This window comes from Brassica rapa, chromosome A02 (assembly GCF_000309985.2).
Source record: "Brassica rapa cultivar Chiifu-401-42 chromosome A02, CAAS_Brap_v3.01, whole genome shotgun sequence".
In the NCBI taxonomy this organism is placed as follows: Eukaryota; Viridiplantae; Streptophyta; class Magnoliopsida; order Brassicales; family Brassicaceae; genus Brassica; species Brassica rapa.
Window position 1 is genome coordinate 29896487 of NC_024796.2, and position 27466 is coordinate 29923952.

At 34.5% G+C, this 27466-nt stretch overlaps 4 protein-coding genes and 1 pseudogene across 4 annotated transcripts; 4 read left to right on the forward strand and 1 right to left on the reverse strand.

Annotated features, from left to right (window-relative positions):
• The first annotated feature begins 465 nt into the window (after positions 1-465).
• Positions 466-3005, forward strand: LOC103854958 (transcription factor MYB28). Its single transcript, XM_009131924.3, has 4 exons — positions 466-946; positions 1030-1159; positions 1576-2324; positions 2638-3005. The coding sequence occupies exons 1-4, from the start codon at positions 814-816 to the stop codon at positions 2688-2690; spliced, it is 1065 nt and encodes a 354-aa protein (XP_009130172.1). The 5' UTR covers positions 466-813; the 3' UTR covers positions 2691-3005.
• Positions 3006-5564: 2559 nt separating this feature from the next.
• LOC117132023 lies at positions 5565-11105 on the forward strand (annotated as a pseudogene).
• Positions 11106-15541: 4436 nt separating this feature from the next.
• Positions 15542-17146, forward strand: LOC103854959. Its single transcript, XM_009131925.3, has one exon. It carries the CDS (start codon positions 15861-15863, stop codon positions 16926-16928), a length of 1068 nt encoding a protein of 355 aa, XP_009130173.1. The 5' UTR covers positions 15542-15860; the 3' UTR covers positions 16929-17146.
• A 901-nt stretch (positions 17147-18047) lies between these two features.
• LOC103854960 (ribonuclease TUDOR 2) lies at positions 18048-23307 on the forward strand. Its single transcript, XM_033284466.1, has 16 exons — positions 18048-18213; positions 18381-18539; positions 19099-19173; positions 19255-19368; positions 19466-19573; positions 19671-19877; positions 19953-20165; positions 20248-20355; positions 20535-20705; positions 20791-20988; positions 21067-21627; positions 21706-21894; positions 21972-22055; positions 22136-22330; positions 22398-22775; positions 22848-23307. The coding sequence occupies exons 2-16, from the start codon at positions 18393-18395 to the stop codon at positions 23028-23030; spliced, it is 2931 nt and encodes a 976-aa protein (XP_033140357.1). The 5' UTR covers positions 18048-18213; positions 18381-18392; the 3' UTR covers positions 23031-23307.
• Positions 23308-23637: 330 nt separating this feature from the next.
• On the reverse strand, positions 23638-26665 carry LOC103854961 (calnexin homolog 1). Its single transcript, XM_033284504.1, has 6 exons — positions 26449-26665; positions 26288-26357; positions 24417-25546; positions 24264-24335; positions 24054-24164; positions 23638-23978 (listed from the first exon to the last, which is right to left on the reverse strand). The coding sequence occupies exons 1-6, from the start codon at positions 26536-26538 to the stop codon at positions 23844-23846; spliced, it is 1608 nt and encodes a 535-aa protein (XP_033140395.1). The 5' UTR covers positions 26539-26665; the 3' UTR covers positions 23638-23843.
• Positions 26666-27466: the final 801 nt, after the last annotated feature.

Sequence of the window (27466 nt, forward strand, 5' to 3'; positions counted from 1 at the left end):
AAAATTAATAGTAAAAAATAGTGTGCATTCCAAATCACATTTGAAATTTCATTTTGCATATTGAATTATGCAGTATCGACTATATATTTATATTCTTGATATATATATAAGCCATACAATTATGTTTTGAACAAAATTTGGTTCTTGGGTAAATCAAATCATCTTATTTTTTTCATGATATCATAAGAATAACCACCTACTATCATTTTAATATAAACGATATGTTGCATAGTACTTTTCATTAGTGCTAATCCTTCTTTTTGTGCTAGAAATGCTTGAAAATAAATATGTATAGCTAAATGTAGTAATATATACAGCATCAATTTGCAAATATTCTTCTTGTTAGAAAATAATTGCGAGCTAGTTTAAACAAATTGATCTATTTAAATAATTAATAATTCGCGTACCAAAATATCTATCATAATCAACATTGTCAGTATGTACGTGTGTATATATAGAAGAGAATAGCTCTTAAGCTCACCACCATCACACAATTCATTGCTCTTCTTCACAAGTTTCTTTAGTCTAATCTTATAGTGTTATAAAAATACATATTTCAAGGATATATAGAAAGCAAAAATTCAAAGTCTACTTGAAAAACATGAAAACACCTAGCAGCTCTGTGGGCAAGACCCAAGAGCGCTTCTCGATTAGTCTCATATTCAGATGTATCAGAGTTCTCATTAACAGATCTATTTCTTTCTTACCTTTTTAGAATATTTCCTTTCTGATTTTAGTTTCCCAATATAGTATTTCCTTTGGTGTTGTTTGAACCTTTAACACATTAGTGTTCATATATATATATCGGAGAAAATGTCAAGAAAGCCATGTTGTGTCGGAGAAGGGTTGAAGAAAGGTGCATGGACCACCGAGGAAGACAAGACGCTCATCTCTTACATTCACGAACATGGAGAAGGTGGCTGGCGCGACATTCCCCAAAAAGCTGGTTAGTATATATATAGTATACACAGGCATGTATAATTAGTATTTATTGTATAATATTTTGATGAGAATATGGTGTTTAATTAGGGTTGAAAAGGTGTGGAAAGAGTTGTAGACTGCGATGGACTAACTACCTAAAACCTGAGATCAAAAGAGGCGAGTTTAGTTCAGAGGAGGAACAGATTATCATCATGCTCCATGCTGCTCGTGGCAACAAGTACGTTTATTTTTAACAAAAAGGACTATTATATGTTTTTTATGTGCGTATGGATCCTCCGGTAATCATCATTCTAGTTGTCTCTTTTTTTTTTATTACCGCAAACAAATTTTATTAGTAAAAATTTTAAATTACAAAGTCCATATTCAAAACACACAAAATGTTATATAATCTATATATACATCATATATTAAAAAGTACAACATGATAAATAAATTTAACGATGCTTCTAAAGTGAAGTTTTACTTCGAAAAAATTTATTCGTTATTTTTTCCAATGTATTTGACAATTCTCTGATGCAAAATATGTGTTTGGTTAGCACACATCATTTAGTCTATATTCCATAAAAAAACTTCAAAATAAATTTTATTAACTGTGGTCTTCCATCTTATCTCTTTCACTATTCTTGTCTTTAGGTGGTCGGTCATAGCGAGACATTTACCTAGAAGAACCGACAATGAGATCAAGAATTACTGGAACACGCATCTCAAAAAACGTCTGATCGAACAGGGTATTGACCCCGTGACTCACAAGCCACTAGCTTCTAATACTAGCCCTACTGTCACCACCACGCAGCCTGGGAACTTGCATTCTCTAGATGCATCTAGTTCCGACAAACGATACTCCCGGTCAAGCTCAATGCCTTCCATGTCTCGTCCTCTTTCCTCCGGTTTCAACCCATCTTCCGAGATCACCACACCAGTTCAGGGAGGTTCCTTGAGTTGCAAGAAAAGTATTAAGAAATCGAACTCTACATCAAGGCTTTTAAACAAAGTTGCGGCTAAGGCCACTTCCATCAAAGATATCTTGAGTGCTACTACAATACCATATGAAAGCTTTTCCAATGGCTTCCCTGAGCAGACTCGCAATGAAGAAGATAGTTCCAATGCTCTCGCTGACTTCGATCCCTTTTCTCAATCATTGTTGTACACTGATCACGAGATACATGCTACTTCTGATCTCGATATGGATCAGGGTTACGATTTCTCATATTTTCTCGAGACACTCGGGAGAGATGAGCACAACATGAATGTCGATCAGTATGGTCATGATCTTCCTATGTCCGATGTGTCACAAGACGTCGTCTCATCAACTAGCGTTGATGATCAAGACAATATGACTGGAAACTTCGAGGGTTGGTCAAATTATCTTCTTGACCATGCTGGTTTGATATTTTTTTTTTTTTTTTTTTTTTTGATAAGTATGTGAATTTCATTAACAGAGTAATGAGACAAGGTGATACAATCAGTTTTGAGGAACTCAAAGCCTAACGCATCTAATTTTGCTAAACAAAGCAAATAAGTTGAAGAAAACCCCAAAAAAAGCTAAAAAAGATCCTCTAAAACACGAAAGGTTTAATCTGAATCCCAAAGGATATGATTAAAGCTTAGCTATCACTATGATTTCAGCAACAAACAGATGAGTTTCAGACTATTTATATGACGATATCAAAGATATCAAACCAGCAAATTTTGCTGGTTTGATATATGACGACACTGAATATGATTTCTTCGATAAGCAAATCATATGAATCTTTTTATATTCGAACTGAACGGTTTCAAACTATTTGAAACTTTCCTGAACGAGAAGTTATGTATGTATTTGTCATTTGGATTGTTAAGTATATGCCCGAGAAGGCGAGAACTCATGTTTATTAATCCGTAGGGTTTGTATGACGTTAAATCAGGGTTAATGTTAGGTCACCGCAAGAAATAAGAAAATAGTACTCGAGCTAGGGTTTCTCTTACACTGAGAACCACCGTGCATGCCTCACGGATCAATTGGTAGTTGATTAGGGCCAGTCACAATGTTTCATAATATTTATTGCAATAAAGGTTGTTTTATACACAGTTCCACAAAAATGCATGTTTAAAATTTTTCACACATTAATAAAACATATTGTAATTAATTTCAGTATTAATATATACTTTTGTGATTATCTATTTTATATAATCCTAAACCAATGAAAATTTAGTAAATGTAATTAATTTTTGAAATAAATTATTTTTATAAAACAAACATCTTTATGAAACGGAGATAATATTTTTTTATAGTACACATTATCAGTATTCTTTTGCTAAAAGTTAAAGTCGATTCTAATCATCAGTCATGCTCTTCTTTATGATTATATCAGTGTTTCCAACTTTCCATGGCATGAAGTTGGTGGTATCTTTCGTTGGATTGGAAACTGACCACACGAAAAAGACGTTTCAATAGAAAATGTACATGTGGTCCATAAGCAAGTAAATGAAAGCTAAAGATCAAGATGGGAAACAGATAATCGGAAGTGTGAGCCGATAAATCTTAATCATATAACTTTTAATATAATATATAGTATTTGTGTGAAAATTTCAAGACTGCTATTATACAACAAAATCACCCCAAGTTTTTTTTTTCTTAAAGCAAAAGCACCTCATTAGCTATAATTCTTCGATTTATAGTTTTCATTTTTCCTATATGATTTTCCATTTCCTTGTTTCAGTATATATATACACAAACTATTTCAATATATATATATAACTTACCATGAAAATATAGGTTCAATTCACGCTGGGATAAACTATTTACAATGCTTGGATTTATGGCAAAAAGGTGAAACCATCTTTTTGTGCACAAAAAAGAAAAACTTAACATGAAAATACCTTAACCCTTAGAAACACAAATCATTTAGTGAAGTCTTACTCTCCTTCCGTAAATGGCCCCCCCGGCCCTCAGTGATTTTTATAGTGATTTATAAAAATGCAGTAGGATCTAAACAAAGTGACACGGAACTACGCAATTTACACGACCAATGTCATCCATCACGCACTCGATCATTCGTCCGAAGTGTTGCTTGCGTCGACGATCGCCTCTTTCAATTGTCTCTACTTTTTTTTTCTTTTATGAGTTTATCCCACTCCTCTTGATATGATAGTCTCACCCTCGTCCATGAATATTCGTTACTGTAAATTATAAACAACTTTTGTATTAGTTAGATTATTTTATTTATGAATTTCCTATCCAATTTTATATGTCACCATAACCTTTACGTACCTTCTTTGTCACTTTTCTTACAAAGACCTTATTTATCGAAATATTGAGAATAAATTATAGTAACACACGAATGAAAGCAATACAACTATGCATGGTGACATACTTAATTATCAGTTATATTTAGAATGCATTACTAATAATTTAATTTAATAACTTGTTGCAATTCCAACCATTTTAAGCCTATTTTAGTAGTTTCTTGGCCGGTTTTGTTATTTTTTCTTAAAGAGTATTTAATTTAAGTATAATCGGTTACAAGATACGACAATTATACTGATAAAGTTTGCATGAATATTTTCATAATATTTGGAACCTTTTTTAGCCTACATAAAAGTAAAAAAAAAAAAAAAAACTTAGGGAAAATTTTAAACAAACAAACAACGTGAAATGATCGGTTTTGTTCGGATTTGGACTACATTGTCCCTATAGCATAAATCCTTTTTTGGTCGGATTTGGACATAGATGCCCCTGGCTAACTTCAAAAAATTATATCAATTATTTTAAGAATCAGAAAAATATGAAAAATTATTCAAAATGTACATAAACATGAAACAATCATATGAAAAATAATTTGGCTGACTAAATATTAGTGTAACACAATTTCATATTTTGATCTTCGGATCGCAGAAAACAAAATCTACTAACTACGGATATGTAGATCGTAGTTTCGGTTAACTACATAGGTATATGACGCATGAAGATAGTAAAGTCTACGGTTTCGTAATATGTCTACTACCGTAGAAAGAAAAGGTTACAGTTTTGCTTACGATCTGAACCCCGAAAGATTTCATGAACTAGTGTCTCCTATATAACTACTGTCCCGGAATCATAGAATCTGCCAGTTACTAATCCTCTACCACGGTAATATTTCGTTATCTACTAAGATACTATAACCTATCTCTGTAGGATTATACATTCTGCCGCCGTATCTACCATCATATATCAAAGCTACGGGCAGCAGAATGCATGTTCTGCCAAATTCGAATTATTTTCGAAAATATTCCTTAAATCTCTCCAAAATCTGTTGAGAAATATTCTGTAAATCTTTAATTTTCTAAATTTTACGTGTTTCCTAAAGTTATGTTTTCTAAAAAATAACCGTGATTTCTCTTCTTCTTCTTCACAACTTCTTGATTAATTTTGAAACCACCCCAAAAATTTGAATCCCTTGTTGAAGAACATGCATATCTATGCCTCTTGTGGGGTGTGGAAATTTGATCCCTGTAAAGGATGGGGATTTGCTTTTGATAAGGAAAAAGGAGGAAGAGTACTTGCTGTGGAATTGACAAGTTCCTTTGAAGATCTAAGGACTACGACTTTTGAGGATTTTGGCATTGACCAAAACGACGTCGAGCTTGAGTTAAGCTACTAACCTATGGAGTTAATCAGTACGATAGACTGTCCTCCAGTTATCATTGGGAATGATCGGCAAGTCAAGAATTTTCTTACATATGTACGTGGAAAAGCTTCTTCAAGGTTGTGTGTGTCTATTTCACCTCTCAATGCAAACAACGACAACATTGAGCTTGATAAGGAGCAATCTAACGCGTCTGGCAGAGACCGACGTGAGCCTCCCTCCGTTTCACCTGGAGATGACATTGGTAGTTCTTCTCAATCGAGCAAGGATGGTGAAGACGAATGTAACTTGAACGCCTTGAAAGAAAATGAAGATGCTGACTTAAGTGGAAAAGAAGAGGATAGGGGAAAAAGTGTTCGGTTCTCTTTGAAGCATGTTGTGAAGACGGGTGAAACGTTTCAAAACAAATCTAAGTTAAAAGCAGCATTGGAAATGTCAGCAATGAAGAATAACTTCGATTATAAAGTTGTGAATTCTGATAGAAAACTTTGGTACATCCGATGCGTGGACAACAAGTGTAGGTGGAGTGTTCGTGCTGAGGGGTTATCAGGATCTACATATTTTATCATCAAAAAATATGTGGCGGATCATACATGTGCTGCGTCAAATATGGATAATGGTGGTCGGACAGCTTCTGCAAAAACTATTGGGAGTCTAATAATGCATAGGTATGATATTTCAGACCAGTGATCGCATGGAATTCTTGCATTGAAAATCTGAGAGCCCTCCTAGCAAAATGGAACCACAACTCATGGCGCTTTGCGGTCAGAAGCTGCTTACAAACGAAGCTGTGGATCACTCTCCCTGAATACTGAAGCTTGTGCACATAAATATCCATAACCTGAGAAAATAGCGGATCACCCAACACTTCCTTGTACTCTGCTTCAACATACTTCTCCACCTTCTTAAGTATAGAAGTTCGACAAGTGTTGTTCACCTTCTCAACTTGTGTTTCCGTTCCCTCTTTGAATAGGGTTTTTGGCAACTGATCCATCGCCATACCTGTGAACAATGAAACAAATACAATCACCACAGTCAGTACTCATAAAACAAAGTCATCATGATACAAGTTCATAATACTTAAGCGTTGACAAACAAGAAAAAGTTTGAAACTTTACTTAGCGTTCAAAAATATCAAAAGAATTAAACTTTCATAACATAGACACCTAAATCATTAACACTAACTATCTCAACTAAAATCGATACATATCAAGCACAAATTATGATAATGAAACACATATTTTAAAAAGAAAGACATGAAAATGAAGTCACCAGTTCTTATAAACTCTTATAAATCACAACACAAGGAAAGAAATACAATCACAACAGTCACGGTTCATGCCACTTTTCATCATAAAACAATCGTCCAAAGACATACATACTAGTGAAAACAAATCAAACAAAATCACCAAAGACATACAAAATGCAAACCACATACTTTACATGCTTTGTAGATGTCAATACCCAATTAAATGCGAATCCATTCTCCTTCAATGTCACGAGAAACAACAACAGGTACAAGAGATCGGTTGCAACAAACAAACAATCAAAAAAGTATGCAACTTTGATAAGATAGAAGCCTAAATCATTCACATAAACTAAATTCGAAACCTATGACACTCAAACTATGATTAAAAAAAGACTCAAGTAAAAGATACAAAGACATGCAGAAAAAAATTCACAAACAAACCTGAAAAGTCTCGATTGGTTTGCTTGAAATAGAGCTGAGAGAGTATATTCCAGATCGGAGAGGAACGAGCTTCGGTTATCGGTGAGGTTCGAGCTTCAGTGGTGTTCGGCGAGTTACTTGAGAACGAGATGCGAAGTGGACGTGGTTTCTGACACTGCAATTAAGATGAAGAAGAACACCACCGGAGTCCTAGCGGGCTGAAGGAACACCGGCGACGGCGAGCTCTGACACGCCGATGACTTGAAATCGTCTTTTGTTCTCTATCGCCAAAGGAGAAGGCAAAATTAGGGTTCTAAGTCACGATTTGAGATTATCCCCTTTTGTTTATTTACCATCTGTTATTTTTTTTTTTACTTTTAACTTTTATTTTTAACAATTAATTTTACAAAAAACGTTTTAAGCTTAGATTAGGGACTTAATTGGGTTTACATTAAAATTTATGCTAAGTGGACAACTTCTTGTTCATATTATGGTATAGGGACAATATACTAGTTTTTTTGTTGCATATTTCCAATTTTCCCTTTTGTTTATCTGTTTTGGATATGGCTTTGAGTTGCTAGCATTAGTTAATTAGTTTGAGGTTTTGCTCTTGTGGTGTTCAGTTTAGTTAACTTTGGTCTAAACAGGTGTTTTCATCACATCTAAATTTTTAAAATGTGTGAACTGTTATAAAATATGTTGTTGTAGTTCTTATGTAATCTGAAATATTTTCAACCTCCAAATAAATAAGCTCTCTCTTCACATGTGAATCATAAATAATAGGGCAAAGATTTTTAACTGAACCCAACTTGTCTAACCAAAATTTTTGGTGATTTTCGGTTAGTTTGGTTTTCTAAAAAAACATTTGTTGCTACTTTATCACATTTATTCATCGCATCCAAGTTTTTTTGCGCACTTCTTTTCTTCTTTCCATCCTCAAACTAAATCAATTAAAAATCTAACTCATGTAGATCCACCCGCGTTGGACTTAACTGCAAGGCCGCTCCTGGACTAAAACCCGTAAAACCAGAATATTAGGCTCCAAACCTTCTAGATAATTTAGGAGCACCAAATCTGAACAATTTATTACCTTAATCTAATGGTTTATTTCCTTCTCATCAAGTCCTACAGTTGATGTATTTGATTCACTCTCTCTTTTAGTACTACTTTTCTTTTAGTTTCTTACTTTTTCTAACAAAGTTAGTCTCTCTATCACATACATTAAATAAATCATTTAATTAAGCAAACCTTAGTTATATTTCAAAGTAGACGTTCTTCTTCCTATTTTGTTTTCAGTTCTTTTTCTTCGGAGAATAACTTATTAATGATCAAAGTAATCATTTGTTTTTTATTTTATTTTTTGATAAATAGTTACGTACAAGACATTTATTATAACAAGCGATTTAAATTACCAGTTGCTTAACTTCTACACTTTTCTTAACAAAAGAAAATTGATGTTGATGTTAATGTAATTTTATTATATGTTGCTATATTATATAACTTTTATTTTTATTTACAGAAAATGTTACAAAAATAAGATTAGTAACCAACCTGGATTAAATATTTTAGTTATTCAAAGTTCATGAATACAAACATTATTTTCATGAATACTATGATTTAAAGCTCTTTGAATTTTCTTTTATTTTGTTAACAAATTAGGATTTAATAGTATATTGCATTATTTTGATTACATACCTAAAAATGCAGTTTAAAATTTAGTTATATTTAAGGGCATAAGTTTTTTGTCTGCTTTAGGCGCCACGTAAGTTCGGACCGGCACTGTCTAGCTAACTGTATGTTTCATTTTCGGATTATTTATTTTACCTAAATACTATTTTGTTTTTTATTTTCGGATTTTTTTTATTTTCGTTTACCAACACATTTTTGCAGTTCTTTTTATTAATTTTCTAATTTGAATGATGGAGAACCATCCAAAAATTATATTATATATATTCAACCATCATGTTTGAATGAATCATTTATTAATGGGCTCTTATAGGCCCACATTTATTTTGTACGTTTATAAATCATTTATTACTGGGCTAAGCCCAATAGGCCCACATTTGTTTTGTACGTTCAGATGAATATACAAGTCAGCAGTACATAGCCAACCGTTTGTGATAACCCTGCACTGGATCAGAAGATGAAGAAGGCGTTGTCCACGAGACCGTAATCACACGTGGCGAAACGGTAGAAAATTTCGAGATTTTTGCCGTAAAAAAAACAACAACAACTTTCTTGGAGAAGGAAGAGTCAAAAGAGAGATAGAACGATTTGGTGGGAGGTTTCTCTTCACTACTAACCTTAAAAGTTAAAACCCACCAACAAACTCTTTTGGGTTTCTGTCTGAAAGAAAAGAAGACAACATCAACCCAACAAGTCAATGGGTTCAGTCTCAGGCCTCAAAGGTCGCTCCTTTACCAACAACCCACTTCCTTTTCTTTCTCCAGGTACTTAAAAGTTAAAAGTGAATGTCTTTCATGTGTGTGTGGATATGATTGGGAGAGTAAACGTTATCATTTGAAAAAGAATCAGTCTTTCTTGCATTAACTGTTATCCTCAAAGTCACACACTTTGGTAATGTAAACGTTTTGTTCAGAAGAAAAGCTCATGGCGTTGTGAAGGCATCAGCTCGTGTTGATAAGTTTTCGAAGAGTGATATCATTGTCTCAATGACTTCTTGTCTTTTCTTTGTTCTCATTTTCACTAATTTGTTTGTTTTTTTTGTTTTGCAGGTGAAAGCAGTAGAGTTGGCAGGTTGTGATTGGATCCACGTTGATGTGATGGACGGTCGTTTTGTTCCAAACATCACAATCGGACCTCTTTGCGCCCTGTGACTGATCTTCCCTTGGATGTTCATCTTGTAAAACCTCTCTCTCCTTATTCTTTATCTCTATATATGGTTTCTTGATGTTTCAACTCACACTTTTTTTTCTCTCTAACCAGATGATAGTAGAACCGGATCAGAGGGTGCCAGATTTTATCAAAGCCGGTGCAGATATAGTCAGTGTACATTGTGAGCAGTCATCAACCATCCATTTGCATCGCTCTGTCAATCAAGTACATTGATACTTTTTAGCTTCCTTTCTTTTGCTTCTGGTGGAATATTATTCTTACAGTTAAGCTTACCTTTGTGGTTATGTTTAGATAAAGAGCTTAGGTGCTAATGCTGGAGTTGTACTAAACCCTGAAACCCCATTGAATGCAATAGAATATATATTGGATGGTGGTGTCACTCCAAAGAATGCATACAAGGTGAACCTCTAAAACTCCTCCAAGTCTCGCATTTTACTGCAGGGATTCTCTTGATTTTGAATCTTTTTTGTGAGTTGTGTAATAGGTTATTGAGGCTCTAGTAGCTGGATCAGCTGTATTTGGAGCTAAAGACTATGCAGAAGGTATAGACTTTGGAAAGTTTTATATAAACTTGCTCAGTTTATGGGAGAATAATCTTTTTGTTTGTTTTGAAAAAAATCTGCAGCTATAAAAGGAATCAAGACCAGCAAGAAAGCAGAAGCTGTGGCTGTGTAATGTTGAAGCAACAAGCTAAAAAAATACTCTGTTATAATCTTTGGTTGGTTGATTTTGCCTTAACTGAATATCTATGTTAGTATCTTAAGACTTGGCTTGCGATAGACATGTTTGATCTGAACTGCAGTAACTCCTATTTCAGGATAAACTAAAAGGGTCCAGATGTTGATGTTTTTGCCATTCAACAGAGTTACTCTACAGTTTCAAAATAGTTCATATATACTTGTGTACCATTGTCTTGTAGATTGGGGATCTGCAGATTCCATACATTGTGCAATGAAACACTGTAACAGTTAATAAATTGGTGCATTATGTATTTTTGTTTTTGGGAAAATAAAGCATGGTCACTTGTACACATAACTCTGATCACTTAGCTTGCTCTTCTGTAAGAACATGATCATAAACATCTCCTATATATTAATTGTGAAATATTACAACTTCTTTTTGTAAACATATGTCATCACTAGTATGATTCTTAGAATCCTTAGATAAATAGTTTGGTCCATCTGATTATATAATAAGTTTTTTATTATCTAATCATAAATTCATTATTAATGTTGTTTATTATTTCCTTAAATAAAAGTTACGGAATTTCCTAATGTGTCTAAAGTATATATGACAATTAATGATTCTGAATAATAAAGATTGGATAAAAAATAATGTATCTTATATCATATTTGTTTAATTTTAATCTATTAAAATAAATTAAACAACCACATTAACCATATAATAAAAATTCAGATTTTTTTTTATAAGTTATATTTTGAATTTTTAAAAACGATTATAAATTACTAAAACTATTACAAGATATATATATATATATACCATATATCTTTTAAAATTAAACTATATACCATATAAACACACATAAATATTTTAATTTCGAAATTTACTTTGAACAATTTCTTTTGATAAAATATTTGAACAAACATTAACAACTTAATTTTTTAAAAAAATATTAATTACTAAAACTATTAATCCACATTCCACAATGAAAATTTTGTTAGTAGTAATTTAAAGTTTTTGCTATAAAATATACAAATGAGAAAAAAAAACATATGAGTAAAAAGCATCATTTAGTAGACAATAATATTAAAAATATACTATATATGTTAATATCTTTTAAATTTAATTATATATCATTTTAAATAAAAAATTGTTTGGATTCATAAAATTTATGTTCTCACCAATTTAATTATATATGTAATAGTTACTGAATTTTTAATTATTCAATATATATTTATTATTTCATAATATGTAAAAAATATATAATATCTAAAATAATTTATATATAATGTTCATCCCGCGCAAGGTGCAGATCTTAACCTAGTTAGTTAGTTATTCTAATGGAACTCAACAATTGATGGATCACGCATGAATTATTTTGTATCTGCCATTAATTAAAAAAATGGATAGTAGATAACAAGAAACGATAGAAATAGAGAATCATAAACAAGAAACAAAACAAAACTCACACAATTTAATGAAAAACTCTCTAGCCACCAAGTCCAAGTCATTAACTCTGCAAACCAAATGCATGCCACAATTGCATCATAAAAAAGCATAATGTACAATAGAAACTTCATAAATTAATCCTAATCAACATGATAAATAAATAATTTTTAGCAGTCGCAAGTTTTTCGGTGTAAAATATGACACAATTTGATAAGATAATTTGATAAGATAATAAATTAATGATTAATTGTATACAAAAATTATAAATATAAAAAACATTGTACAATTTATTTATCCACATTAAATTCTATCTTTAATTTTTCTAAATATATTGATGTTATTTTGTCATTTTAAATCTAAAAATATTCATTTACATTGACAGCACATATTTTTTATACACCAAAAATTCGAATAAGAATAACATAAAATTTGTATATGTAAAATTTAATCAATACAATTACCATAAAATTAAGTTTTTTTTTTAATTTTACATAAAAACATAATTCAAAATATATAAATATATAAAAAAAAAAATTCTGTAAATTAATAACTCTATAAAATAATAAATTATCAAAGTCCCGACATTATTAATTTATAGAGTTTTTACTGTATTCATGTTATTGTATAAAAATATATATTATGTATACAATGTCATAAACTTTAAATAATAATTAAAAACATTAAAAATATAATTTTTAACTTCAAATAGTTTGAAAATATAAAATCTAAAAACTATTTGTAATAGCATGAAATTTAGTGATAATTCAACAATATTAATTTAAGTCATCAAAAATATATATTAATTTAAGTCATAAAATGTTTAGAAAACCGGCTCACAATAAACTTAATTTTGGTGCAAATTAATTATCAATCGTAAAGTTTCCATAAATTTGGTGTAAAAATAACTTATGAATATGTAGTAATAACAAATGTTTGTGGAATTGTATATGTAATTATCACATTAACTTCTCCAACCAATATTAGACATCTTCTTCGGCCTCTTCTTATTTTTTCGTTATCATTTTGTTCTTATTATCAAATTTTTGCTAATGTTTTTCTATTTTTTTATATTTTTGTCAAATATTTATTTCTCTCTCTAAATAATAATGCAAACTATACAATCAATGAACCAAAGAGCATCCTTTGCCATGAACCTCTACTTCCGACGGTTCAGAAAAACAGAAACCAGCTGCTACTTCCATGGAACCGCTCTCATCATCCAGGAGAACCCTGGCTCGCCTTTCTGTGAATTCAAAGAAATTTGCGGCGGTGGTAGTGGCGTTCGTGTCGGATTGATCCTCACCCTTATTGGAGCTCTCCTCGTGATCGTAGTTCTACTCGTCTTCTTCTGTGTTACAAAGAGGCTGCTGCCGTCTTAGTGTCTTCTTCGTCTCACTGGGGAAATTTTTTTTTTTTTTGTATGGAAAGTTACTGTGTTAAATTTTGGTAATAAAAACGTCACTATTTTGCATTGTTATATGAACTCGGTTTCTAGTTAAATTTTTGTTAATAGTTTATCAATTATCAAATGGCAAATGACGCTCTTTGGTTCATTGATTGTATGGTTTGTATTACTATTTAAAGAGAGAAAATAAATATTTGGCAAAAAAATATATAAAAATTAGCAAAACATTAGCAAAAAATTTAATAAAAAGAACGAAATAATAACGAGAAAAATAAGAAGAGGCCAAAGAAGATGCATAATATGTGTTGGAGAAGTTAATGTGATAATTACATATTTATAATTCCACCAGCATTTGTTATTACTAAGTATTCACCAATTATTTTATATCAAATTTATAGAAACTTTACGACTGATTTTTAAACTATTTGAAGTTAAAAAAATATATATATTTATTTAATATAATTCAAAATTTATGGTATTGTATACATATATATATATATATATATATATATATATATATATATTCATACAATATGTATAGCCCACCTAGTTATGATAAAGGCATAAGCCTAGCACCATTTTTTCAATATAGAAATTAGCTTACTCTTTTAAGCTCTTATCATCATTCAATTTCTTGAAAGCTAAGCCTTCATTTGAAACCTATAATTATTATGCTTTCAGTTGAATACTAATACATAGAATCATTCTCCCACAATTCAATATGTGGTTATAATATATGCAATGGAGGGTATTGTAAGCATCCAAATCCAATTGCATCACTAAGCATATCACACAAGCAAAAGACTTTTCTAGTTATTGTATCAAAATATTAGATTCATATATATATGTCACAACAACATTACCTAAGAAACAAATATACATTATCTATCTTATTAAAACTCAAGTACAAAATTGGAGTGTTTGGAGATTTGAATAGGACTTTTAAAAATTTGGAGTGTTTGGAAACATGGATTGCAGTCTTTTAAAAAAAAATATTTTTGTTTGAAAACAAGGATAGTAGTATTAAGAAAAAAAGTAATGGGCTTATGTTTTTTTAAAAATTGAAAGTTATCTAGGCCACTTTTAAAATATACCAAAATGGGTCAATCTAATTCCCTAAAATTTTTTTTTCTAAACTAACTATAAAACAAAATTTAAACTTTATATACATATTTCAAATCAAAATAATAATTCAAATTTGATTTATATCAAAAATTGATTCAAAAATATACATATATTCAAAAATGGATTTTTACTAAACTATTTTTCAATAACCATTATAAAAAAATATTGTCAATATATATAAGAAAAATATAATACAAAGCCCAATTTGAAATACCAACTCAAATTATGGTTTTCATATTTCATATTAAGTTTTAAAAATATAATATATGTAATTATTTATATGATGGTATGTATAAAATACTATTAATTATATGATTACTTATATGATGGTACATATAAAATACGATTAATTATATGATGATAAAATACGATATATAATAATGACTAGGGATGGGCTTTTGAATCACATATGTCATAATACTTAAACTTAACATATCAATTGGCTTGATTTAAAATTTTGGAAACGAAATCAATAATTATTTTAAGTATTTTTGGTGATTTGAGTATACTTTAACTATTTCAGATATTTACTTTTGACTATCTATATATATTTTCAAGTATTTAAACCAATTTAAAAGTATCATTTTTGATGTTTTATATACGTTAAATCTAAAAATAATTAATATATATAAGTATATAAATCTATTTTTAGATAAATTCGGATACCTAAATACTTCGGTTCGGATCAGATTCGGTTTTCTAAATAACAAAATTTTGAATAATTAGAATATTTAATCAATTTATGTTTGGGTTTGGTACTATATCTTTGGATCGATATCGGTTATGTTCCTCGGATTCATTTTTTCAAATCCTAATAATTACATGAAAAACAAATATCAGCATATTTTTCAAAATATACACCCGCGCGCCTGCGCGGGTCAAAATCTAGTTCCCAATTAAACTTGACAAGGAAACGTTATGTATAATACATGATTTGTATTCTACTCACAAGAAAATATCATTTCCATTGCTTTTTTGTGGCTTTAGAAGAAAAATAAAATCTTATTTTATTAATTCCTCTAAACAACTCCTTATCACCAGGAAAAATCCCTTGGCCTCTCTTTATTCCGTTCTTTAACATCCATCCAACCCACAATTAATTCAAAAATATAATGATAATTATTATTATATGATAAATTATATAAGGACCTTATTTGAGAAAACTCATTCAAGATTTGGTGGATCACTCAAGAACACATCTTCAAAGAAAAAGATTGCAAAAACTAGAATGAAGAAGACAATGGAAGATTCAAGCAAGATCATGAGAAGATCAATCCACACTTTCCTCCAAAACTACCACCATGCCACCACCGCAGCCGCCATTGCCCTCCCTTTCTCTGCCAGTCTCCTCATCTCTCAAGCCTTCTTCTCCTCCTCTTCCTCCTCCTCATTTCACTTGAGGTTAAACACACTCTTCCACGGAGCGGGTTTCACTTCTTCACTTTACTTCTTCAACATGTTAAGCCTTAAACTCTCACAAACACTTTCTTCCTCTTTGCTCACTCTCCTTTTCTCCCTCACTTTCCTCCTCTTCTCCAAAGCTTACGTCATCAAACTCCTTTCAAACAACCACGACTCTTTTTGTTATTACCTTCCTCTTCTCAGAACTTACGTTTGCAACTCTCTCTTCCTCCTCTCAGCAAACGCCTCTGCTTTTGCTCTGTGCTTCTTCATAGCATCCTTTGGATTCTATTCAAGAAGCTTCTACACTCTATTCTCCTTAGCCTCAGCCATTATCTACTCGATCATCCTCGCAAACGCCTATGTCATCACCAACCTAGCCTTGGTTTCATCAACATCCTCTCCCTCCTCAGGAGGATACACAACAACACTTCTCAAGGCGTGTCTTCTCATTCGTGGAAGAGCTTCAACAGCATTGGCACTTGCTCTGCCTACTAATCTCGGCTTAGCAGGAGTGGAAGCCTTGTTTCAGTACAGAGTAGGGAGGTCTTATTACAAAGAGGACAGAGGTATCACCTCGATAGCTGTAGAAGGAATGTTAATAGCTTACTTATACGCTCTCTTCTTGGTTCTTGACACTATAGTCAGCTTCCTCTTTTACCAAAGCTGCCTCAAGAACGATGAGGATCAGAAGAAAGGTAGAGAAGATGAGTATACGATCAAGATCCAAATATGTGGAACAGATGACATGAAGATATGCATCAAAGGTCCAAAATGTTTCCAAGAAATCTTGTGAATTTCGTGTTTTGGTTTGATGTCAATTATTGATAAAGAACCAAGAAAGGAGGTGACAAACTTTTTAAAGATTAACGATTTTTTAAAGGATAATTTCTCAAGTAGCTTTCACTTCAATCAATTACATGATCAGTATAATTCTCTTATTGATCTGATTTTAATTTATTTTCTTATAATGTAAAGTCGTATATATACAAACAAAACTATAGTTAATGTCAATCTTGAAATTCACATTTGATTATTCCTACAATGGAATTTCATTGCCGACATAATGTGTGTATATTCCTTCAATGATTTAATTACTTCCTTTAGTTGACGAATATGTTGAGCAGATTCACATTAAGACAGGGAATGTTTTGTTGTGGAGCATATATAAGTCCAAGCACAATCTTTCATTACAAAGATAGAAGAAGAAGATGTCACATTTATATTGAAACTGACAAAAGATCAATATAAGTTTTGTCTTTTTGTCCTTTGAATTAAAATAATCTTAAAATCATTTTATGTTAGTGATCGTGTTTACACTAAAAAGGACAAAAGCTAGTGAGTGGTCCCTATCACTAATCTCTCTACTTGAAGTTAAGTTTCTTTTGAACTGACAGTGAACTGTTTGGAACAAAAGCAAAGTTCTCTAAGACAACATATCTAATTTTCTTATAATGGAGAGAATCTGAACAAACCAATTTACTTTTTTTATGAGCTGAAAAGATTCAGGCTAGAATTAAAAATGGTTGTAGAGCATTTTATGAAATGGTGTCTTAGCTCAAAAGGAATGAAGAAACAACTAAAACTGTAAATGTTAAACATAAGAGGCGACAGATGAAATAAAAACCAATGAGTCATTTTATTAATTTCTTGTCAAGATTGCAAATTTTTTTTTTTTTTTGTTAATTTTTTGTGGAATTAATAGAATGATCATCCCATTTTATTCAAGTTAAATAATCACCCTTTACTTTTAACATTTTTTCGTTATTTTATTTTGAAAAGAACAAATGATTATTCAAAATTAAAAACATAACATGCTCATAGTGGCATTGCGTGGTAATACATTTGAAAATACGGGGGCAAAAACGTCTAACACTCGCTTTTTTTTTTTAATTCCGCATGATGTGCTCGTGTGTTATATATCTTTCATTCCACCTCCTCTGCACAATCTTCTTCTTCTTCTCATTCTCTTCAGCTACTTGTTTCTTCCTCAGATTCAATCATAGAGATTGAAGATAGATTTTCGTTCACCTCTTCTCCAGATCTAGCTCCCTCCCCCCTTATCACGGAACAATCCAGGTTCGTTCATCGGAATCATCATTCGTTAGATCCAAATCGATGTAACCCAATCCGTTTCTTGTGGATCGAGACGAATGCATAGAGCTTCGTGAATTCAATTGTGATTTTTTTGCATAACCGATCTGAGAGATGAATTTCGTGTTAATTGATTGATTCGAGCCAATGCAGGATCTTAGCCAAGATGGCAAGTGAGGAGCAGTGGTTTAAAGGGAGAGTGAAGGCTGTTACCTCCGGAGACTGCTTGGTCATCACGGCTTTGGCCCAAAGCAGGCCCGGCCCACCTCCTGAAAAGACCATCACTTTGTCTTCTCTCATGGCTCCTAAACTGGTGAGTCACTCTATTAATCTTTTTTCTCTTATAGGCGTTTCTTTTTCCTTTTTTTTTTTTTTTTAAGTTAAAAGTTAAATGACTGTTTCTTATATTTCGCTCAGAACTTCACTATAAGAATCCCATTAATCATGTTTTAAGTGGATGAAATGAATACTTCACCAACAGAAAGTTTCAAAAACTTTTTTTTTTTTAACAACAAAAGTTTCAAAAGCTATATAAGTGCTGTTCGTTTGGTTGACGCAGCTACCTGGGCTGAGTCGGCGTCAATTTTTTTAATAAACTCTTGTTCGTTTCATTGACGCCGCTGCGCGTCGAAGTTTACGAAACTAACAACAATTATTTTCGTTACGCCGACGCCAAAAACTGCGGCAACCAAACGAACACGAACATGACTATAATAACTTTTCATATGTACGGAAATTGGAAAAAGTAAATCATTTTCTTACACAGCATTGGAATAAATCATATGTTCTTTATGTGTAGAACGTTAGCTTACATGATTTTTGTTAGAGTCTAGGCTTTTTCTCTCATTGTTTGGTTTGTTCCTTGGTTTCAGGCTCGCAGGGGAGGTATAGACGAGCCTTTTGCGTGGGAGAGCAGGGAGTTTCTGAGGAAGCTTTGCATTGGGAAGGTGCTATGTCCAAACACTTAATCATTTATGCTAGTAATTGACAATATTCTTTATATTGATAGCTTTTTTCTTGTTGAGCAGGAGATCACTTTCAAAGTGGACTACAAAGTGGAAGCTATTGGCAGAGAATTTGGCTCTGTTTACCTTGGCAGTGAAAATCTTGCTAAGCTTGTTGTTCAAAATGGCTGGGCTAAGGTGATCAACCCGTTTTTCTAAATTTCACTAGATATGGGCTTGTTTATGCTTGTGTCAGCTTTCTGATATGGTTGAGAAATGCCTTTACTGTGGATAGGTCAGAGAGCCAGGTCAGCAGAATAAGGATAAAGTTAGTCCTTACGTTGCGGAGCTGTTACAGGTTGAAGAGATGGCTAAGCAGGAAGGGCTTGGCCGTTGGAGCAAGGTTGGTGCTCTCTTTTACTGTTTCTCTGGTTTTGACTTATGAAAGTTAGTCTCATGTACTCTTTCTTGGTTTGTTGATGGAATTTTACTTGATCCAGGTTCCTGGTGCTGCCGAGGCTTCTGTCAGGAACCTTCCTCCTTCTGCCGTTGGGGACTCTGGGAATTTTGATGCCATGGGTCTCTTAGCCGCAAGTAAAGGCAAGCCCATGGAAGCTATTGTTGAGCAAGTCCGCGATGGCAGTACCATCCGTGTCTATCTTCTTCCTGAATTTCAGTTTGTGCAAGTGTTTGTTGCTGGACTCCAGGTGTGTAATCTTGTTTCTTCTTCTTTTTTTGATGTGTGAGGAGTTTACATTAATTTCATGATATATCCTATGTAGGCTCCATCAATGGGAAGGAGATCCACACAAGAAACTGTTGTTGAGCCAGATGTTACATCAGCTCCAAATGAAGATGCTTCTGCTGAGCCCCGTGGTCCTCTAACATCCGCCCAGAGACTCGCTGCTTCAGCAGTATCCTCCGCCGAGGTTTCCTCTGATCCATTTGCAATGGAAGCCAAGTATTTTACTGAGCTTCGTGTTCTTAATAGAGATGTAAGGACTAATTGCAACAAATTAACTCGCATGTATCTGTATCTAAAATTTGAATGATCTAAGTCTGAGCTGGATTTTTCAGGTTCGCATTGTTCTTGAAGGTGTTGACAAATTCAACAATCTGATTGGGTCAGTTTACTACTCTGTTGGGGAAACAGTTAAAGACTTGGGTCTGGAGCTGGTTGAAAATGTATGTGGTCTAACTTAAACAGTTATTTTCTTTTCAACATGATTACATAATGAACTAATTGGCCAAAAAATTTTTCACTTTGCCACAACAATGTACTTACTTAAGAAGTCACTGGCAATATAATATATTGATGGTGCTGAATAAAAGTTATGACGTTTGTTGCTATTCTTTTTGCTCAGGGTCTTGCTAAGTATGTTGAGTGGAGTGCCAACATGATGGAGGAAGAAGCCAAAAAGAAGCTGAAAGCTGCAGAGCTTCAATGCAAGAAGAACCGGGTGAAAATGTGGTCAAACTATGTCCCTCCAGCTAGCAACTCTAAGGCAATTCATGACCAGAACTTTACTGGGAAGGTAATTGCTTGCTTGCTTGCACACGTTGCACACTATGTCCCCATTTCACTAGTCCTTAGTTCTTAATAGTTTTTACTCTCTTCAGGTAGTGGAAGTTGTGAGTGGGGACTGCTTAGTAGTAGCTGATGACTCTGTACCATTCGGGAGTCCCATGGCAGAGCGCCGAGTCTGTCTTTCGAGCATTAGGTCTCCTAAAATCGGTAACCCACGCAGAGAGGAGAAACCTGCCCCTTATGCTCGGGAAGCCAAGGAGTTTCTGAGACAGAAGCTTATTGGAAAACAGGTATTAGTTGCTTCGTGTCTTCTTACTTAAACTATCCACAGGAGCAAGACCCCTGACTTCTTCTTTTTTCCGGTGCAGGTTAATGTGCAAATGGAATACCAAAGGAAGATCAGCCCAGCAGATGGTGCTACTACTTCTGGAGCTGGCGATTCCAGGGTTATGGATTTTGGTTCAGTGTTCCTACCATCTGCTACCAAGGGTGATGCTGCTGAATCAGCTCCCGGAGTCAATATAGCTGAACTCATAATCGCCCGTGGCTTAGGGACTGTGGTTAGACATCGCGACTTTGAAGAGAGGTCAAACCATTACGAGGCTCTACTAGCTGCAGAAGCTCGCGCTATTGCTGGGAAGAAAGGAATCCAATCGACAAAGGACTCTCCAGCAATGCACGTCACAGACCTGACTGTGGCCTCGGCCAAGAAAGCCAAAGACTTCTTGCCATCCTTGCACAGAAGTAGGAGAATATCTGCTGTTGTGGAATACGTCTTGAGCGGACATCGGTTCAAGCTATACATTCCCAAAGAAACATGCAGTATCGCCTTTGCATTCTCTGGTGTCAGATGTCCTGGCCGTGGAGAACCCTATTCAGAAGAAGCTATTGCTTTAATGAGACGCAAGATCATGCAGAGAGATGTCGAGGTAATACGACATCTCATTTTCTTTATTCCCTTTTTTTCTATATATATGAGTCTTATATCGTCTTTTTATAATCAACAGATCGAAATTGAAACTGTGGATAGAACCGGCACTTTCTTGGGATCAATGTGGGAGGGGAAGACCAACGCAGCAACGTTTCTTCTTGAAGCTGGGGTGGCAAAAATGCAGACTGGCTTTGGTGCAGACAGGATTCCAGAAGCTCATCTTCTTGAATTGGCAGAACGATCTGCTAAGAATCAGAAACTGAAGGTAACTACCAATAGATATTAATATATCTCTTTTTTTTTTCCAAAAGAAAAGCATTGCTGAACTGTTTTATTCCACAGATCTGGGAAAACTATGTTGAAGGAGAGGAGGTTGTGAATGGTGGTGGTTCTAAAGTAGAAACAAGACAGAAGGAAACACTAAAGGTGAATTTTAACCAACGAGTCAAGAGTTTTAATACTAAAAGCAAAACATTAACTCACTCTTAATTTCCCTTTGGCTACAGGTTGTTGTCACGGAAGTGCTTGGTGGCGGTAAGTTCTATGTTCAGACGGTTGGCGATCAGAAAGTAGCTTCTATTCAAAACCAGCTTGCATCTCTGAGTCTTAAAGACGCTCCCATTGTTGGATCGTTTAACCCTAAGAAGGGTGACATCGTCCTTGCACAGTTTAGCCTCGATAACTCCTGGAACCGTGCAATGGTAACTCATCAAACCTCTAATATCCCATCCTTTAGTTCTTCTTATTGTATGTTTACTTTGAATTCAGATTGTTAATGCACCACGAGGAGCAGTTCAATCTCCAGAGGACAAACTCGAAGTGTTCTACATCGATTATGGGAACCAAGAAACAGTTCCGTACAGCGCAATTCGCCCTGTAGAGGCTTCAGTGTCCTCAGCACCAGGACTCGCGCAGCTCTGCAGACTTGCCTATTTAAAAGTTCCAAGCCTGGAAGAGGACTTTGGTCCTGAAGCGGGAGAGTATCTACATTCGGTGACGCTGGGGAGTGGTAAAGAGTTCAAGGCAGTGGTGGAGGAAAGAGATACATCAGGAGGCAAAGTGAAAGGCCAAGGAACTGGAACAGAGCTCGCTGTTACTCTCATCGCTGTCGATGATGAGATCTCTGTCAATGCAGCAATGCTCCAGGTCAGTGCCTCGCCTCCTCTTTCTCATTATTATAAACCTGAGAGTGTAATGTGTGTTGTGGTATGAGAACAGGAAGGAATAGCGAGGATGGAGAAACGGAAGAGGTGGGAGCATAAAGACAAGAAAGCAGGTCTTGATGCTCTTGAGAAGTACCAAGAAGAAGCTCGCAAATCTAGGACAGGAATATGGCAGTATGGAGACATTCAATCTGATGATGAGGACAGTGTTCCGGTCAGGAAACCTGGTCGCGGGTGAGTGTGTTTTTCCAACTTTTATGATCAATGGTTGGTTCCAAAGAGGGGATCAACCTTGTTCAAGATTGTTGCTTACAAAGCATCAAACTTTTTGTAACGTTTAGAAATTCTCTTTTTTTTTCATATACTTTTTTTTGGGTTTATAGATCATAAAGTGACGATGTTCTTGTTATTTATTTTTGTTTGACAAAAGAATCTCATAATAAGGTAAGGTGATGTATTAACTTAAGGGGACTTTCATTTGCTTCGCTAATGTTTTAATTAAACTTTGAGCTTCATCCTCTTTTGTATTTTCCTCCAAAGTTCATCTTCTTCAGATAGTTAAATTTAATAAGCGTTATTATAAACTGAGCTTATTAATGTCGTTGGATTCTTATAATCGTTATTATAATTCGAGTTGCATCAATGTTGCTCAGCAAGGTCCAAGTCATGGCCCCAAGTAATAATATGATTTTGTGTCATTGCCAAGGCCATGACATGAGATTATGTTTAATGAAGACGTCCAACGACAATAGTTACAAAAACTGCAACTAAGCAACATAAGAACAATTGAGATCAGTGAATAGCCGACTCTCAACTCGAATAAAGACACTAGAATCTTTTTGGACTTTGGAGTAACCAGTTTTGCTTTTATGAGAGTAAAAAAACAAAGTAACAGAAACTACAATTTAGCTCTAATCCCAACTTGGTTTTACACCTCAAAAAAGGCTCTACAGCAGAAAAGACAAATTCGACACAAGTAAAAATCAAAAATAATAATTTCAACATCTCGAAAACATTCCCTTTTCTTCTGTCATTCTAAAACACCACTTTTCTAATTGTCACGCCTCGGTTGCCTTTTGCGAGGAGCAGCAGCGGTTTCTTCCTTCTTCTCTGTCTCATCTTCACTCTTTGAGCTCTCTCCTACTTCTGGTTTCTTCTTCTTCTCCACAGTTGCTGCCGGCGCCGCCTGCAAGCAAACCATTTTAATTTCTTTATCTTTTTTTCACTTACTTCCATATTAAAATGACAGAGGGAATATTACCTTTTTGCCACCGAAGATAAGCTTGATGAAGAGCGAGAAGAATACTACGACAATGGAGACGAGGACACCAATGGTTAAGTTTGGTTGTTCCTCAGCTTTCTCAATCAGTTCCTACAAAACAAAACCATATTCAATAATCACTTTAGGTCGATTCATCATCATCATAAGTTCATAACATGAAACAAGTTTTAAACGAGGGGAGAAACTTACTGTGATCTTAGACTTGTAGGCACTTAGGAAAGAAATGTCAGCAACCTTGTTCAAGAGGTCGAACACAACCTTCTGCAAACATCATGCACAGATATAACTGTAAGAATCATAACGAGAAGCTTTATGTTATAAAAAAAGGTTTAGTTTCTTTACCTGGTAGCTCTTGAGACCATCAGCAGAGCTAGCAGCCTCCTCTTCCGCCTTTTGTTTCTCTTTCTCAACATCGAACTTCGGCTTCCATGTCGTCTGTCTGTAACTCTCAGCGACCTTCTCGTCTTTCGCTATCAACATGTTGTCAAACAAGATACCGTCTTGCATCGTCCAGATCTCAATACCGATTGCCGCAATGGGTTCGAAGTCAGGTCTGTCTAGCTCGAAGTAGTCAGGGTTAGGGATGTCTCTGGGCTTCCAGATTCCCTTGTAAGCAGGGTTGTCTATCATAGGCGCACTCCATTTGCCTTTGTAAGCAGGATTCTTCTTCATGGGTCTCTTCCATTCACCACAGCCTGGTGCTGCTTCACACTTGGGGTTGTCAATCTTTGGAGCCTCCCACATACCATCTTCCTCATCATCCCAGTCTTCAGGCTTGGTCGCCTCTGGGTCGTCCACCTCCTCAGGCTCGTCATCTAACCATCCTTCGGGTTTCTCAGCTTCCTCGTCTTCGATCTCCATGGGCGCCTCCTCGTCCCAGTCGTCAGGCTTCACGGCGTTAGGATCAGGGATCTTGGCTCTCTCATCCCAGTCTTCTGGTTTCTTGTCTTCAGGGTCAGGGATGGTCTTGGCAGGGATCAACGCAGGCTCAAAGTCCTCCCCAGAGAGTAAATTAGCCTTCTTCTTCTCCTCTCCATCAACCAGAATCCTAACCTCGTTGTCTGGCTTCAAGATAGCGGTGTAGACATGGGAAAGCTTGTCGTAAGGAACAGAGGGAGGGAACTTGAGATGGTGCTCAACGTACTCGCCGCTCTTTGGGTTCTTGTGTTTCAAGATGAAATGAACTTTGTTTGTGGCTCCACACTTGTCAGGCCCAAACATGATAGAGTAAGGAGATTCACTGTCGAACCCTTCAGGTGTCCATCCAGCTTCCTGAGGACGGAGGTACTTCAAGTAAGCACCGCCACACTCAAGCCCTTCCTGGAAACGAACCTCGTACTGAAGAACAATGGTTCCGTCCTTGAGGTTTAGAGGCTCGTCAAGCTCCTTCACTATACCGTACTTGCGAGCCTTCTCGCTTACGAGAAGTCCATAATCATCGTGTCCCTCACTCTTCGCATGCTTCCACACACCTGAAACAGATAAAGCGGTCTTAACAAAGAAGCTTCTACCACATCATAAAACCAACAACTCATCTATACTACCACAACATTTTCAATTTGATTCTATTAGCATGTGGACAATCATATACTCGCATATAATGGTCAAGACTCTGGAATGTCCGGTTTATTATCTTAATTAGTATATAAACCATCTGGATCTATACTACTACTATTCATATACGTGCATATAAAGCCAACCATTCAACAACATCGTGACATGAAGGTGACGAAGTCTTATAATCTTATTTGATTCAAACATCCATCAACACACTCGATTTGATTCTATTAGCACATAATAGTTTCTTAATTGACTCAGGAATGCCTGGTTTATTAATTATATTATAATAATGATGTAAACCATTTGGTTACATCTGGTTTAGGCTCCGAATGGTAACCGCAGTTTGAACGGTGCGGGACAAGCGGTTTAACTTCGGTGTGGTTTTAACAGTTATAAAAACGTATAGATATATGGTATATGTAGAGATTCTGTTAACTGCGGGGCAGGGCGGTTCGTAACATTCGAAGCCTTAGTTTGTTAACACTATTATACAAGATTTGTAACAAACTTTAAGATCATTAATGAATAAATCAACATTCTTCTTTGAATCAAGAACACTTCAATAACTCCACTCTAAATCATCATAATCCAATCAGATCAGAACCATATACTAACCACAAACGCGTTTCAGAGAGTTTAGCGATATACAATACCTTCGTAATCACCATTCTTCGAAACGATCCAGCGACCATCAAACGCCTCATCGAACGATTCATACAACACCTGAACACAAATCCAACGAGCTCAGATCTAAAAAATCTTCAGATCTACGATAACATTCGGAAACATTTTCCCGAGAAAAATCGAAATCTACCGTATTATCGTCGCAGTGGCAAAGGTTCTGGAGCGAGAGGAGAGCTAGGATAAGCATAAGGCCGGAGAATAGCTGCCGGTCTCTCATCATCGGAACGGTTCGAGTAGATCGGAGGGAGAAGAGAGAGAGAGAGAGTGGAATCTATTTTTTTTTTTTCCTGAAGATTTTAGTTTCTCTGAGTGATTTATATATTTAAATCCCGTAGACTCGGTCGATTGTGTCGATTTTTGTTGTTTCCACCAATGAGATCGCTCGCCACGTGGTGAGAGCCAATAGATGGAAGCCACGTCATGCGAAAGAGAGGTATCCTACGTGCGCAATTTGTATTGCTACGTAATGTGCATGTTTATTACAGATAGTCTAACGTCAGTATTGGGCTGGGCCTACTAATCAATTTTAAAGTCTCTGGTACAGTAAGAGTCTTCTAGAAGCAAAAGTAGACGATGAGCACATTTATCCGAAGCTGAAGAACCGGATCAAACCGAACCAAGAAACAAGGTTTGATTCAGATTTATATCATATAATATACAGACGGATCTATATTTTCAAAACCCAAAAAACAAAACTAAACTGGAGCTGAACAGAGACCCACATGGATACCCAAATTTCAATATTATAATATATATTTATAAATATTAACTATATTTAATTTCAAAATAATAAATTAATTTAAAACACTTTTATAAATTGAAATATCCAAAAAATTAATTACTAAAATACATTTTATCCAAATATTTTAAATTAATGGAATTATCCAAAAATTTTATCTAAAATCTGGAAAAAAATCTAATATGTAATTATTTTTTTTGAACAACATCTAATATATAATCTAAAAACTGATTTTTTTTACTTTTAACGCAAATTAACCGAAAACCTAAAAAGCTAAAACCAAACAAAAAATGAATAGGATCCAAAAGTAACCTCGAATATTAGTCGATTCCCAACTTTGTTATCCAAATAAAACAAAAAATAAAATAACTGAATCAAAACCGAAGCAAATCCTAAACATCTAGAGAAG

Bases quoted from the DNA above. Each gene is read 5' to 3' on its own strand.
- LOC103854958 (XM_009131924.3), top strand. From the start codon at position 814: ATGTCAAGAAAGCCATGTTGTGTCGGAGAAGGGTTGAAGAAAGGTGCA. The intron at 947-1,029 runs GTTAGTATATAT...GTGTTTAATTAG, and splicing joins CGACATTCCCCAAAAAGCTG to GGTTGAAAAGGTGTGGAAAG. The intron at 2,325-2,637 runs GTTTGATATTTT...CAAATTTTGCTG, and splicing joins TTATCTTCTTGACCATGCTG to GTTTGATATATGACGACACT.
- LOC103854959 (XM_009131925.3), top strand. From the start codon at position 15,861: ATGATAAATTATATAAGGACCTTATTTGAGAAAACTCATTCAAGATTT.
- LOC103854960 (XM_033284466.1), top strand. From the start codon at position 18,393: ATGGCAAGTGAGGAGCAGTGGTTTAAAGGGAGAGTGAAGGCTGTTACC. The intron at 19,878-19,952 runs GTGTGTAATCTT...TATCCTATGTAG, and splicing joins TGTTTGTTGCTGGACTCCAG to GCTCCATCAATGGGAAGGAG. The intron at 22,776-22,847 runs GTCAGTGCCTCG...GTATGAGAACAG, and splicing joins TCAATGCAGCAATGCTCCAG to GAAGGAATAGCGAGGATGGA.
- LOC103854961 (XM_033284504.1), bottom strand. From the start codon at position 26,538: ATGATGAGAGACCGGCAGCTATTCTCCGGCCTTATGCTTATCCTAGCT. The intron at 24,336-24,416 runs GTAAAGAAACTA...TGATGTTTGCAG, and splicing joins ATGGTCTCAAGAGCTACCAG to AAGGTTGTGTTCGACCTCTT. The intron at 24,165-24,263 runs GTAAGTTTCTCC...TTTGTTTTGTAG, and splicing joins CCTACAAGTCTAAGATCACA to GAACTGATTGAGAAAGCTGA.